We start from the raw sequence: 12,768 nt of genomic DNA, 5'->3' as shown, positions 1-12,768 counted from the left end.
TGGCTGGGAAACAAGCCTGGGCCTCTGAGGATGAATTCTTCTCCCCAACCATTGCTAACTCTGTGTGTGACCGTGTTGTTCGTTGTTGGGTGTCATGACGCCCACTTTGACTCCGAGCGAGACTGTATGATACGGGAGAGGCCCCTCAAAGACTTTTCTGGGCTGCAATCTTGAGGGCCACCAGGCCTTTCTCCGGTGGAACCGCTGCGTTGATTTGAACTGCCAACCTTCGGGTGAGCAGATGAGTACCTTACCATTACATTACCGGGCCTCCTCCGATGTGTGAACATAACCACATCTATCTATTCCCCTGACAACGAAAATGTGAGGCTTTCCCCCGTCAACCCCGTCCCAGTTTTCTTGCTCCTAAGATCTCCATCAGCTCCTAAAATCCTGCTGGGATAGCACCTTCTATTGGTTTGCTCAAATATAACATTTCCGACTGGTAAATTGCCCGTTCCTGTATGAGTACAGCCGGTGCCTCTGTCTCGGGACCCTCGTTCTGGCCTTGGCAGGGCTCTGCGGGGCTATTTCTGGCTCCGTCACCAGGATGCTCCTCTTTCCCAGGTTAAGTTCTCTTTTCCAGTGCCTTGAGCTCCTCCAGCTGCCACGCCACCTCAAACATCCCAAGGCTGCAGACCTGCAGTACGTAGATTTGCATGAGGGAGGAAGGGGTCAAGACCTACTTCCGAACACCGGCCAGAGTCCGTCTCTAAAGTGTCTTCAAGCCCACCGGTGAAGTCCGCCTGCCTACCAACCACCCCACTGCAGCCTCAAGAGCATGACTCTGGCTTCAGTAAAACAGCTCCCAGGAGTCACAGAATTAGGACAGAGACGTGAAGGCGTGGATCAGGGACGTTGACTCCACGGCTGGTGGATGGCCTTGTCAGGGCCTTGACTCCTTCTGAATTAGTGCCCCCTCCCCATACCTACCGCTCAGCTCCAGGCTTTGGGTGCCTGCCATAGCCTCCCCAGCTGGCCTGTACCAGAGAAGCGCCAGTCCCCCTGCACTTCCCCCGAACAAGGCCTCAGCCGCAAGGAGCCTGCCCCATGGCTCTCTGCTCAGCCGCTGCAAGCTGCCGGGGTGGGGGTACGTCGGAAAGCAACTCACAGGTCATCACCCCTGTCTCTTTCTCTCCTCAGATCACCAGAAGCTAGAGAGGGAGGCTCGGATCTGCCGCCTGCTGAAGCACTCCAACATCGGTGAGGAGGGCCAGAGGGCGGGGTGGGCCGCCCTTCAGAAACTAGGGACAGCCGTGCTGCGACAGGCCTCTGTCTTGTGTGAACAAGGCTTAAGGTTCTGGCCAGGGTCCCCAGTCCCATCCATTGGCCGATCCCTAACCCTGCCTTGTGCCTGCTGGGGTGAAGATGGTACCTGACCCCCTCAAAGGGGAGTCGTGAAATGAGGTGACCCCGCGGAGCTCCCTGTGGGTCCTCAGCAGAACAGGAGCCAGGGTGCCACTTGAAAACACACGGGACCGAAGTCCAGTGCCTCAGAGAAGCCACACACAGCCTCCTACAGAGAGTTGCCCAAAGCCCATCCGTGCCAGCCACACATCTAGGTCTGCTAACCAGCTTCTGGGAGCCTCTGTGCCCACTTCTGTCTAGCCCAGGCCCAAGGCTGTGGGCGCATGTATGGTCAGCCTCCTGACTTGGAGAAATGTCCTGCCCCAGGGATTTCTGAAGCCCCAGGCTGGAATGGATGTCTGGGCAGTGGGCCCACCTGCCTGTACCTGCCCGTAGGCAGGGCCAGGCAGCACCTGGCAGATGAGGCTGTGGAGGAAGTCTCCAGAGTGAGCCCAGGCTTTGGGCTTTGCCATGATGAGAGGGAGTGTGCCCGGCACATGTGGCAGAGAAGAGGCAGGAGCGGGAGAGCTAGCCTTCTCCCTCTCTCATGCCCTGCTGCCTTGTTCTGTCTCTCGGAGGCCAGTCACGGAGCCCAGCGCACATTGGAGGGGAAAGCAGTTCAACTCCACCTCCTGAAGGTGGAAGTGTATCAAGGGATTTGAAGTTTTATTTTAAAAGCACCAGCAGGAGCCAACGAGGTCGAGCTTGTAGATGCCTGCTGAGTCTAATGTCACACAAGAATGTGCTAGTCTGTCCAGAGTAGGGGGCCCTGGGGTCTGGTCCTCAAGCAAGGTGTAGCCCCCCAGCCAGGACAGGGCCATGGCGCTGGTCTGGGAAGTACTCCAACAGAGAGGGGGAGGCTGGATCTCGGGTCTGGGCTTGCTGTGTGCCCAGCGTGCCCGGCAGCGTCCTCACTGGGCTGGGTCGCCCTTGGTCTTTGCACCACTGATTGATTGAATGCTAGCCAGTGTTCCCAGGAGCCCCCATTCCCTCCCTACTCCTAGACCCTCGATCCTCGATCCTCAGCACCATAGGGCTGGGGTCCGAGAGGGGTGGGAGGCGTTGACTTAGAAGGCAGACCTCCCAGAAGTTCTTTAACCCTGTGCTGCCCATGGAAAGAAATGCCACTGCTGAGGGTGGCACCTGGCCTTCCAGAGACACAGCCTATGCAGTGACTGTGGGACCCCCCAGGCTGGGCCCAGCTTCCGGAGTTCAACGTGGACCTGGTGCCCTTAGGTAGGTGAGAACAGGGGTGGTAGGAATCAGTGTCTGCTTAGCTGTCTCTCAGCAGAGGGGCAGGACCTGGGGCCAGTGCTCACTGTGCTCTGCGGGTGACCGTCGGGGCGGACTGCCATGCTGTACCCTCCTCTGGGCCTGCCACGTGTAGAGCCTCGGTAAGGTTTCTGGAGTCAGTAATCGCTCGGTTCTTGGCTTCGCACGATGAACGAAGGCACGCCACAGCCCGTTTGGGCATCCAAGGGGTTTTTAGGAAGGACAGGAAAGTTTCAGGTTTACGGTCTCAGAGGGGTTCACACCTGGGCCCGAACAACCACGTGGAACAGAGCACCCACACGTGCGGATCTTCGACGAGATCCTTGGAAGCCAGAAGCCCGAGAACCCTAGGGGCTGAGAGCATGTGCGCCCTTGCAGGGGAGGGAGACCCTCCCCTCTACCTGCCTCTGACCAGGACTAGGGTAAGAGAGCTTCCCAGTCTTATTCTAGCCTATCCCCTGGCTGGGGAAGGCGTAGCTGATAGTATTTGGTTGACCTCATTGGCTGAGTTAGGCGCACCTGGTTGATGTCATGAGCCTGGGCTTACTTTGGCCCACCCAGGTGTACCTGGTCCCACCTGGCTCCGGGCTTGAATTGGAGCATGCTCAGCTTGGGAATTCAAAGGAGTCTAACAGTCACCTGATTTCTTCCCAGCCTCCTCGAGGGGGCCTTTGCAGGTATGGGAGGGAAAACCTCTGTCCCTATATCTAGCTACCTAACACCTCCACTTTCAGACACAGCAGCGCATGCCTGTGCCTTACCTGAACATCATGATGTAGAATTCCCGAGTATGACCCTGTCCCTCTGGCATTCCGTGTCTTACAGCTCTGCCTCCAACGGTTGCTGCCTTCATTGTCATATGGCTGCTCCCCCACCCCACCCCACCCCCGTGTCCCTGTCCTTTCTTCCCCTTGTATAAGAACACCACTCATGTAGAGTCAAGACCCACCCTACTCCAGGATGACCTTGTGTTAACTTCACAGCATCTTCAAAGGCTATATATTCAAAAGGTCCCATTCACAGATAGAGGAGTCAGGGACTTCAACACATATCTTTTTTTTTTTCTTTTTTCCTTTCACAATTCAGTTCACAGCAATCTGCCCTCTGGCCTCCCAAAGTCCACATCCTTCCCACATGCAAAACACAGTCACCTGCTCAGCATCTCCCAAAGCCTTAACCTATTCCAGCATCCACTTCCATCCCAAATCTCATCTTCTACATAATCTGAATTAGGTGTGGTGAGACCCCGGGTATAGGGAAATTCTGGGTGTGGCTCATCCTGGGGCAAGATTCTTCTTCACTGGGACTCAGGATAGTTTCTGCTTCCACAATACAGTGGCGGGGCATGCACAGAGCAGACAGTCCGATTCCCAAGGGCAGGAAACGGCAAGTGGGAAGCAAGCCCTTAAGTCAGCAGCACGAGGTTTGAAAATAGCCCTCAGGAGCCAATAGGATCTCTGAAATCGAGGCGGTAGCTGCTCCCTGGGTCTGTGCGCCCCGCATCTGTGATGGTAGTGTTAGGCAGACTAGCGCAGGGATGGAATGTCCGTTAACGCATGCCCAGAGAGCCAAGCACGGGAACAAAGAGCGACACACCGCACATGCTCAGAGGCCCAGGTTTCCCGCCAGTGGGCATGGGTGGGCGCTAAACCTGGATCGGCCCACCTGGGCCAGGTGAATTCAATTCAGCCAATGGGGTCGATCTGGGATCATCCACCACGCCTCCTGGTGGAATCCTTGAAAAGGCAGGAGCCGAGAGTCAGGAGGGGAGAACTTGGGAGAGAACAGGGAAAGAGATCTTTGCGTGACGCCGAGCAGTCTCTGCCAGGCTGCATGGTCGGGAGGAGTCCCATGGGTGCCATGTAAACCTAAAACTTCTTCTAACTCTCATAGCCCGGCTTCCGTGTGAATTCTTTCTCGCGTGGAGCCAAGGACCGAGGTGCAGCTCTATCTCCAGAGAGATCTAACAGTAGCAGTCTGGCTTCTGATGCGCCCTCGGGGTTGTCCTGCCTCTTCTTGAAAGACAACACATGTGTACGGCTAGGTGACCCTGGTGGCCATTTCTGACATCATATTCTAGGGGTCAGACAGTCTCCCTTTAGTCCTGTCACCGGTGCTGACAGTGTTGGGGCCGAGAAGGCTCACTGGGTCCACAGAACACAGTCTGTTCGGCAAGCAGCTGTCCAACCACACCCTGGTGGCGTCTGCAAGGCATGCATGATTTCTCGGCGTTGGCAATATGGGTCGGCTTTGGACCCTCAAACTCTGGTTCCATTTTGCTTAACATTAACTCCTCAGTTTGAGCTCATTCCTTCTACACTTTGCTGTGAGCAGCAAGGAGAAACCAGGCCTCCCCTTGTTTAGAAATCTCAGTGGGACCTCTGAGTTCATTATTTACAAACTCGACTTTCTAAAACTCTGGAACCATTCAGACAAATTCCCTGTGACTTTCTGACAAGAATCATCTTTCTTCTAGTGTCCAATAATTTGTTTTTCATTTCCTCCTCAGGCCTTACTAAGAAGCACATTTAATGTTTATATTTCTAGCAACGTTATTCATGAGAATTGTAGCTTTCTCTATAGCTCTCCTCACTTTCTGAGCTCCGACAAGAACTACCTTTAACATACAAAATATGCCAACAACCTTGCTATGGATTGAATTGTGTGTGGTCCCCTCCCCCCCCCAAAAATTGCCTTATAAACCCTAACCCTAGTTAGAGTTATACCACTAGTTATAATCCTATTTGGGAATAGACATCCTTTGGTAAATGAATGAGGCAATATTGGTCTGTAGGATATGTTTTAATCCATCTCTTTTGAGTTATCCAAAGAATAGATTGCACAATCATGCACGAATGGAGTGGAAGATGCATGCCACAGGCTCCCTAGGGAGCCCAGGACTAGGAATGGAAGCTGACCGGGACAAAGGGCTCCCCCAGAGGAGACAGAAGCCTTTCACATGCAGCCAGCACCCTGCATGCAGACCCCTAGACTGCAAAAGAGTCAGAAAAAAATGCATTTGTTTGTTCAGGGCCTCCTTTCGAGTTTTTTTTCTGGTAGCACTAGATGACGAAGACAGTCTCCTCACAACGATTTAGGGTTTTACCACCAAGCATCTCTGGGGTACTGCCCTCACAATCGAATAGGTCCAAGGGACGGTTGTGTCATTGAGTAACGTTAAAGAGACATCAGACCAGATAAAGCATGCAAGTGCTCACCTCCGGGACCGCCATGACTTCAGGAGCCAGGTTGACACACACAGAGAGAGACTATATTTCCAACCAAGGCTTATCTACACTCTAGGGACATGCAAGCCCTCCTAATTACAGGGAACCACCTACATGACAGGAAGGGGTGGTACAATAGGCATATGCGTAACAGGAGGGGGAGGAGCTAGGGGTATACACGCAATAGGAAGGGAGGCTCTGGAGGCACACATGTGACCGGAAGGTGCATATGTCACAAGATAGGTGGACATTAGAATCAAGATGGCAGCCTAACCTTGGTCTTCTGAGTTGGCTTGACCTTAGGTGTCTTTGAGCTCTCCTCCAGGGGAGCAATCCATCATCCTCATCAGAAAGGCATGGGTTCTACTCAGGGTGGGGCAGATAATAGGGTCTGATGGCTGACCAACTTCAGGCAGAGAACCTTCAAGCAGTTGACCTCCAAGTGTATAGTCAGTGACCATGTGTTTGCAGGCAGCACCTTAGATTTGGCATTATCATTGGGGGGGACATGGTGGGGAAGAACTTTTTCTTAGGAGAATGTGAGTGGGCCACATCTCCAACCCAGGAACGTAAAGGTTCCCTCCGTGGGAGCCTTGGCCTCCCACTCACCCAGACAGATGATTGTTGAGAGTTCGCCCTCATACATGTTCTTCCTGGGTTGCGCTTTCCCACACATTGCAAGCCCTCACAGCTTCTACCTGTGACTCCGTTCTCAGGCCCTTCCACAGGCGGGGAGCCCTGTGGCTGAGTGGGTATGTAATGGGCTGGGATCAGCAACGTTTGGAGTTGTATCCGGGAGACCCACAGGCGCTTCTGCCCTGTCCGACGGGGCTCACTGAGTCCATATGAACTCGAAGGCAGTGAGCTGGTTTTGTTCACTTTTCCCCCACGTTTTAGGTGTTGGTCACGGCAGCAACCACTTCTCCGTTCATTTCTTTCTTTTTTTTCTTTTAACCGTTTTATTAGGGGCTCATACAACTCTTACGCAATCCACACATACATCAACTGTGTAGGGCACATCTGTACATTCATTGCCCTCATCATTCTCAAAACATTTGCTCTCCACTTAAGCCCTCTGCATCAGGTCCTCATTTTCCCCCCTCCCTTCCTGCTCCCCCCTCCTCATGAACCCTTGATAATTTATAAATTATTATTTTGTCATATCTGCCCTGTCCGACGCCGTTCGTTTCATGAGCTTTTATAAGAGTCTCACAAATGTGGGTCACTTTGAGAGAAAGAAATGTATTGTCTCACAGTGTGCTCTCGCGGCCAACCCATTGCCCGGCTGCGGATTCCGACTCATCGCAGCGACTCCATAGGACAGAGTGGAACTCCCCCATAGGATTCCCAAGGCAGTAGTCCATGGAAGCACACTGCGACATCTTTCTCTCAGTGTGTCTGGTGGTGGGTTCGAGCCACTGTCCCTCTGGTTAAGAACTGAGCACTCACCACTGTGCAACCAGGGGGCCCTTCTGGAGGCCAGGGGTCTGAATGCAGGGTGTCAGCAGGGCCATGTCCTAGCCAACAGCTCTAGGGAGGACGCCTTACAGTTTCTGATAGTCCTGTGTGTGTTTTCACCCGTTGCATTAGGACCCGCGACTCCTGTCTGACCACGTGTTTACAGATAACACCTCCCAAGATCCTAATGGGTTCATTCTCAGACACAAGGGCTCGAGCGCCCTGCAGCATATCTTTGTGAGAGATTCCGTAACTGGAAAGTCTTGGGGATTTGTCTGTCTGGCATGTCCTTAGAGGGGCCCGGCGCCGTCCAAGGAGCTGAAGGGAGCACCTTGAACAGGACTCCCCACACCTTCATCGGAGACACAAAGGACAGGGACACAATGACAAGAGACAGATCTCTTTGGCCTCAGGGGATCGAAGTTTAGCAGGCAAGCAGATCCGAAATCTTCCCTGCTCAGCCCATTCAGGCCCTGGGGTCAAAGCAATGATGAGAGCCAGTGGCAGGTATAATTTTAGCAGCTCCTGTTCACCTGGGACAAGCCTCAAGTCCGGATGTCAGCCGAACAGTCAGCAGAGCCCCAGTCAGCCCAGACCCAGGAGACAGATGCTGAGCACGGGGTCTAGCCGAGCGTCCACAGCCCTGACCTGTCAGCCCCCTCTCTTCGCAGCTGCTGCCTTACTTACCAGGGCCTTGGCTCTCCGTAGCCCACCTTCTCCTCCTCCCACCCGACGGAGGAAGCAAGCACTCGAGGCTGCCCTGGCACCTTATTTCCAAGTCAATCGATTCCCAAGTCTGTCTTCTTCCAGCTCTGCCTGGGGTGTCTCACTGATTGGCAAGGCAGGTAGCTGCACCGTGAGACCCGGGGAGGCAAGCAGAAGAGGGGCACAGTGGAAGACAGCAGAGTCTGACAACTTGTTCCGTTTCTGAGACGTTTGCTGCTGGCTTTACTGTAATGGAGGCTCTCTTCTCAGTACTCCCGACACACGTCCCTGCCCTCTGGGATCTCAGAGCCTCCCGGGTCCAGAGACGGCTGCCTGGGAGAGTGGGTGAGGTGGCATGCAGAGGGAACAGGGCTTCACGTGTCTCTTGGGGACACAAGGACCAGCCGCCCTGTCACTGGGCACGCCCCTTGCCTGGGTCTTGGAGGGGCCAAGGGAAGCAGCCGCCTCACACCCAAGGCCCTTCGTGGCTCACTCTGTAGGAGGACCCAGCTCACAGTCCCCAGCAGGTTGGGTCCTAAAGCAAAGCTGGGAGGTGCCGAGGTCCCCCATTCCGAGCAGGCAGTGGCACCGAGTCAGGCAGGCAGCTGCTCTAGAAGGGGTCTGTACCCTCCTGATACAGGCCTTCCCACGCACCTCTTCCTCCCCCATCCCCTAACCCGCCCCCCGTGGGACTCAGTCATTTCGTTCCCGTCCGCGTCTGCGCCCTGCCTGCTGTGTCACTGAGTGGTTCTGTTCAAATATGTTCTATGACATTTTTTTTTGCCTAGCCCCTCATCTTTAGCAATCATTCTGGAAAATTGGGATCCGACGCGCATTTTCTTCTAGACCAGGGGTGGTCAGCCAGCTTTTGAGCTGGAAAAGCCGGTCCCACAACAGTGTGTCCCTCAGGGCCATGTAAAACGTATACACCCGAGAGCCACCAGTTGATGCTTACAAACACAGGAAGTCGCCGTGGTCTGAGCAGCATCCCCAACCATGTTCAGCTTCACCTCAGGGCCACCGTACGGACCGCAGGAGCCACGCAGGGCTCTCTCAGCAGCGCAGGGTGCTGAGCCTGGCTCTAGACCCCTGAGATCAGTGCCCAACTGTGTTTAAAACAGTCATGTATTTAAAATGCTGAGCCCACCACACAGCCACCCCTCGGGGAGATGGCGTGCGGCGAGGATTCTGAGCAGACAGAGGTGGAGAGGCAGCCCCAGAGAGAGAAGCCAGGGGCCCCATCCCTGGAGCCTGCGGGGGAAAGACAGGACCCGCCCTCCTCCCCCACTCTTCATACTTCAGCTTAGGAGACACCCCAGCGTGGGGGCGCTCTTCAAATGGTGCTGGACCTGCAGGAGCCCCACTAGGTTGATGGGGTTGGGAGAGAAGCACTTTTGCTTGACTCAGGGTGCCCGAGGGTGCCAGGCTACCCTGGGCTAAGTTGGGGCCGGTGCTGAATCGGCACTGGGGAGGGCTGATGAGGGCCTTGGTACCAACCTCAGCTCAGGAGGGCTTCCTGGTGCTGCCTAGAGGTTTGCATGGGACAGATTCACAGCAAGGTGGGCACCTGCTTGTCAGTGGGGCTTCTGCAGAGACAGGGAGAGTGGGCCCGCCCTTGGAGCTCAGCTGGGTGGAGGACACCGTGCTGGGAGACTTCACTTGCTGAGAGTGGGCTGGAGGGAGAGAGCTGGCCGCCTGGCCTTGAGCAGAGCCAGAAGTGGTCGAGGCCCGGGAAGGGAGTGCCAAGGGGAAGGAAGGAGGTCATGGACAAAGGAGTGCAGAGTCACAGCACCCCTTCCGGCCACAATGATGCCGGGCCCTTTCCCACACAGGGTGCTTGTGACGCCTCTCCTTGAGTGTCCGAGGTCTTTTTGGGGAAGTCACCAAGCACAGAACACTGGGAAGGACAGCCCAGTAATGGCTCCCACTGTCCTACAGGGACCCCGGCAGGACTTGCTCTGTACACTCTGGGGACACTGTGCAGGTGCCCTGGTTTCCCCAGCTGCTGGCGGGTGCAGCAGAAACTTCTCATCTGTGGGGGGAGCAGGGCTGAGGTATCAGGGATAGAGCTTGTGTGTGTGGGGGGGGGTCTGTGCTGCCAGAGGGGTTCCAGCATTCGAGCACTGGATGGGGAGCCCAAGGGGCTGCGCTGACCCTGGCGGACGCCTGTAGGCTTCTCTACACCTTCCCCAGGGGAGCACTGGCAGGCAGCCCCTAGAAACAGCGTGGGCACACCTTCTTGAAGCACCGGGCCCAGGAGCCCAGAGGATACAGATGCAGGGTGAAGGAAGCTTGGTGGTGGGGCGGGGCAGATGGCAGCTTCTGGGCACGGAGGAGGCTGGCAGCACAGCCCTGGGGAGGGCCAGACACAGCAGCCAGTTAGAAACTAGGACACCTGAGCTAGCACAAGGAAAGGGGTCAGGCTGGAAGTCACTGCCTCTCCCTCGTCAGCTTGCGCCAAACCTGCAATGGTCCCAAGCGGTGGGGGAGGAGCAGGGCCCTGACCACCGGGAGAACCTGTGGGGAGAGTTTCAAGGCCCCTTCCAGCCTGCTCTGCAGCCTGGCCCACTGCCTCTGCAGGTTCCCAGCCCCGCTTGCCTGGCCCCAGCTGCCGGGCTGTCACCCTCTGTGCCCGGGCCTCCAAGCTGCAGCCGGCTCAGCAGAGCACCTGGGCAGGGTCACTGTGCTAACTAATGCGCACGACGCTGACAGGTGTCTCGTGTGTACGGGGACAGGGTGCCCGGTGCTGCCGATGCTGCTCTAGCTGACGGTGGATCTGACACACGGAGCAGGCTCCAAAACGAGCGACTCCTCGGAAATAGCGTGCTTTGGGGTGAATACCGGGGCACCCCCAGCTCCCAGGGAAAGGGGGCAATGGGTTTGCTTCAAGTCCTGTTGCTGTGTCCATTCACGCCTTGGCTCAGACTGTCAGCAGATCTCAGCCAGCACCACTAGGTGTTGCTCCACGCCCAAGGACGGAGCGAACACAGCCAGGCCACAGCCGCAGCCCTCGCCCTTCCCGCTCCTTTCTCCGAGTTAATGTCCTTTGGGAACTGCGAACTTGGGGCCGGCCCTCTCTGAGCATCAGCACGTTGCCCAGTATGCCTTAGGCCAGTGCCTCCGTCCCCCCACCACTGTGTGCCCGGTGCAGGCAAGACTGGATGCTACCAGGGTCCGTCCTGAGCCGCACAAAGCCTGCTCCCAGGGGTCCTGCATCCCCAGGCTGAGGTTGGGGGAAGTTACCCACAAGCCTGAGGGCATCCTGGGCTTGTCAGGAGAAGTGGGGACACGCTACGGAAAGCAGGAGACCAGACAGGCTGCCGGCAGGGGCCCGGCACTGGAGTGTAACACAACCCAACACGATTGCTCACCTCAAATTGTGGGGCCTTGAATTGCCCCTGCCCAACCTGCAGGCTGCTTGGGACACACCTGGGCCCAGAAGACCCACAGGCACCCCCGAGCCCTCCCCTCATTCTCCTGTTTAGTTCACCCAGCGCTGCGGCACCTTGGGGTGAGGTGGGATGGGACTCTCCTCTCTTGAGGGCTGATGGGTGAGTGGGGGTAGACCATTGTGTCCAGCAGCCTAGCCAACAGAGGGCACGTCCTGTCTCGGTCGGCTCCTCAGGGCCCATTCCTCTCTGTCTCCACAGTGCGTCTGCACGACAGCATCTCTGAGGAAGGCTTCCACTACCTCGTCTTTGATCTGTGAGTACCACAGCGACCACCTTCCCCCACCGTACCCCATGACACGCCTCTGACGTGAGGGTCTGTCCGGTGCTTTCAAGGTCGCCTCTGTTGCTGCCCTGCCTGACCCAGCTGCCCTCTCCTCCCCTCCCCTCTCCTCTCCTCCCCTCCCCTCCCCTCCCCTCTCCTCCCCTCCCCTCCCCTCCCCTCTCCTCCCCTCCTTCCCCTCCCCTCTCCTCTCTCCTCTTCTCCCCTCCCCTCCCTTCCTCTCCCCTCCCCTCCCTTCCTCTCCCCTCTCCTCTCCTCTCCTCCCCTCTCCTCTCCTCCCCTCCCCTCTCTTCCCCTTCCCTCTCCTCTCCTCCCCTCCCCTCTCCTCTCCTTTCCTCCCCTCCCCTCTCCTCTCCTCCCCTCCCCTCTCCTCTCTTCTCCTCCCCTCCCCTCTCCTCTCTTCTCCTCCCCTCCCCTCTCTTCTCCTCCCCTCCCCTCCCCTCCCCTCTCCTCCCCTCCCCTCTCCTCTCCTCTCCTTTCCTCTCCTCCCCTTCTCTCCTCTGCACAGAGGAGCAGGCAGGGCATCCTGGAGGCAAGGCCTGGCCATGGACTGGGGCAGCCTGAGGAAGAGACGGGAGTGCTCACTGAGCTCCAGAGGACAGCTGATCAGCCTGGGCCGGGGTGTCCTGGGCCCTGGGGAGATGGGACCGTGTTGCCTTCCTTCCCTCAGGCCCACCCGGCTGTGCTGCCGTGGCATGCACGTCTAAGGGTTAGGGTGGAGACAGGAGCGCTATGGTACTGGCAGCTCTCAACTGCCTCTCACCTCCCAGATTTAGCAGCGATGACCTCATCGCCTCCCTCCTGGTCCCTCGGAGCGGTGCTATATTAAGCAGCCGGTGAGTCACTGCAGTTCTGGGACCCTGAGCAGTCAGGCTGCAGAGACCACAGTTTGCCCTTGTGGCCTCCCTGAGCCCGTCGCTGCCCGCACAGTAGCCACGCTTCCCCACCCTCAGGCTGTGTCTGGATGGGGAGAAGCTACGGCCATGGGGCATGGAGTCTCACTTTGGATTTTCTGGTCAAGAGACTT

The 12,768-nt window shown here is 56.8% G+C and overlaps 1 protein-coding gene across 7 annotated transcripts in view; it reads left to right on the top strand.

Moving 5' to 3' along the window:
• Window positions 1-12,768, top strand: part of CAMK2B (calcium/calmodulin dependent protein kinase II beta) — a 171,445-nt gene that overhangs the window by 118,897 nt on the left and 39,780 nt on the right. For all 7 annotated transcript variants that reach the window (XM_075558102.1, XM_075558098.1, XM_075558100.1 and 4 more), the window contains exons 3-4: window positions 1,144-1,203; window positions 11,660-11,714. In XM_075558102.1, coding sequence (XP_075414217.1) covers window positions 1,144-1,203; window positions 11,660-11,714 — 115 coding nt within the window. The remainder of the gene's footprint in view (window positions 1-1,143; window positions 1,204-11,659; window positions 11,715-12,768) is intronic.

The sequence above is a fragment of the Tenrec ecaudatus genome, chromosome 9, assembly GCF_050624435.1.
Source record: "Tenrec ecaudatus isolate mTenEca1 chromosome 9, mTenEca1.hap1, whole genome shotgun sequence".
Taxonomy (NCBI): Eukaryota; Metazoa; Chordata; class Mammalia; order Afrosoricida; family Tenrecidae; genus Tenrec; species Tenrec ecaudatus.
Note: the sequence above shows the minus strand (reverse complement) of the source record. Positions and strands in the feature narration are given on the sequence as shown.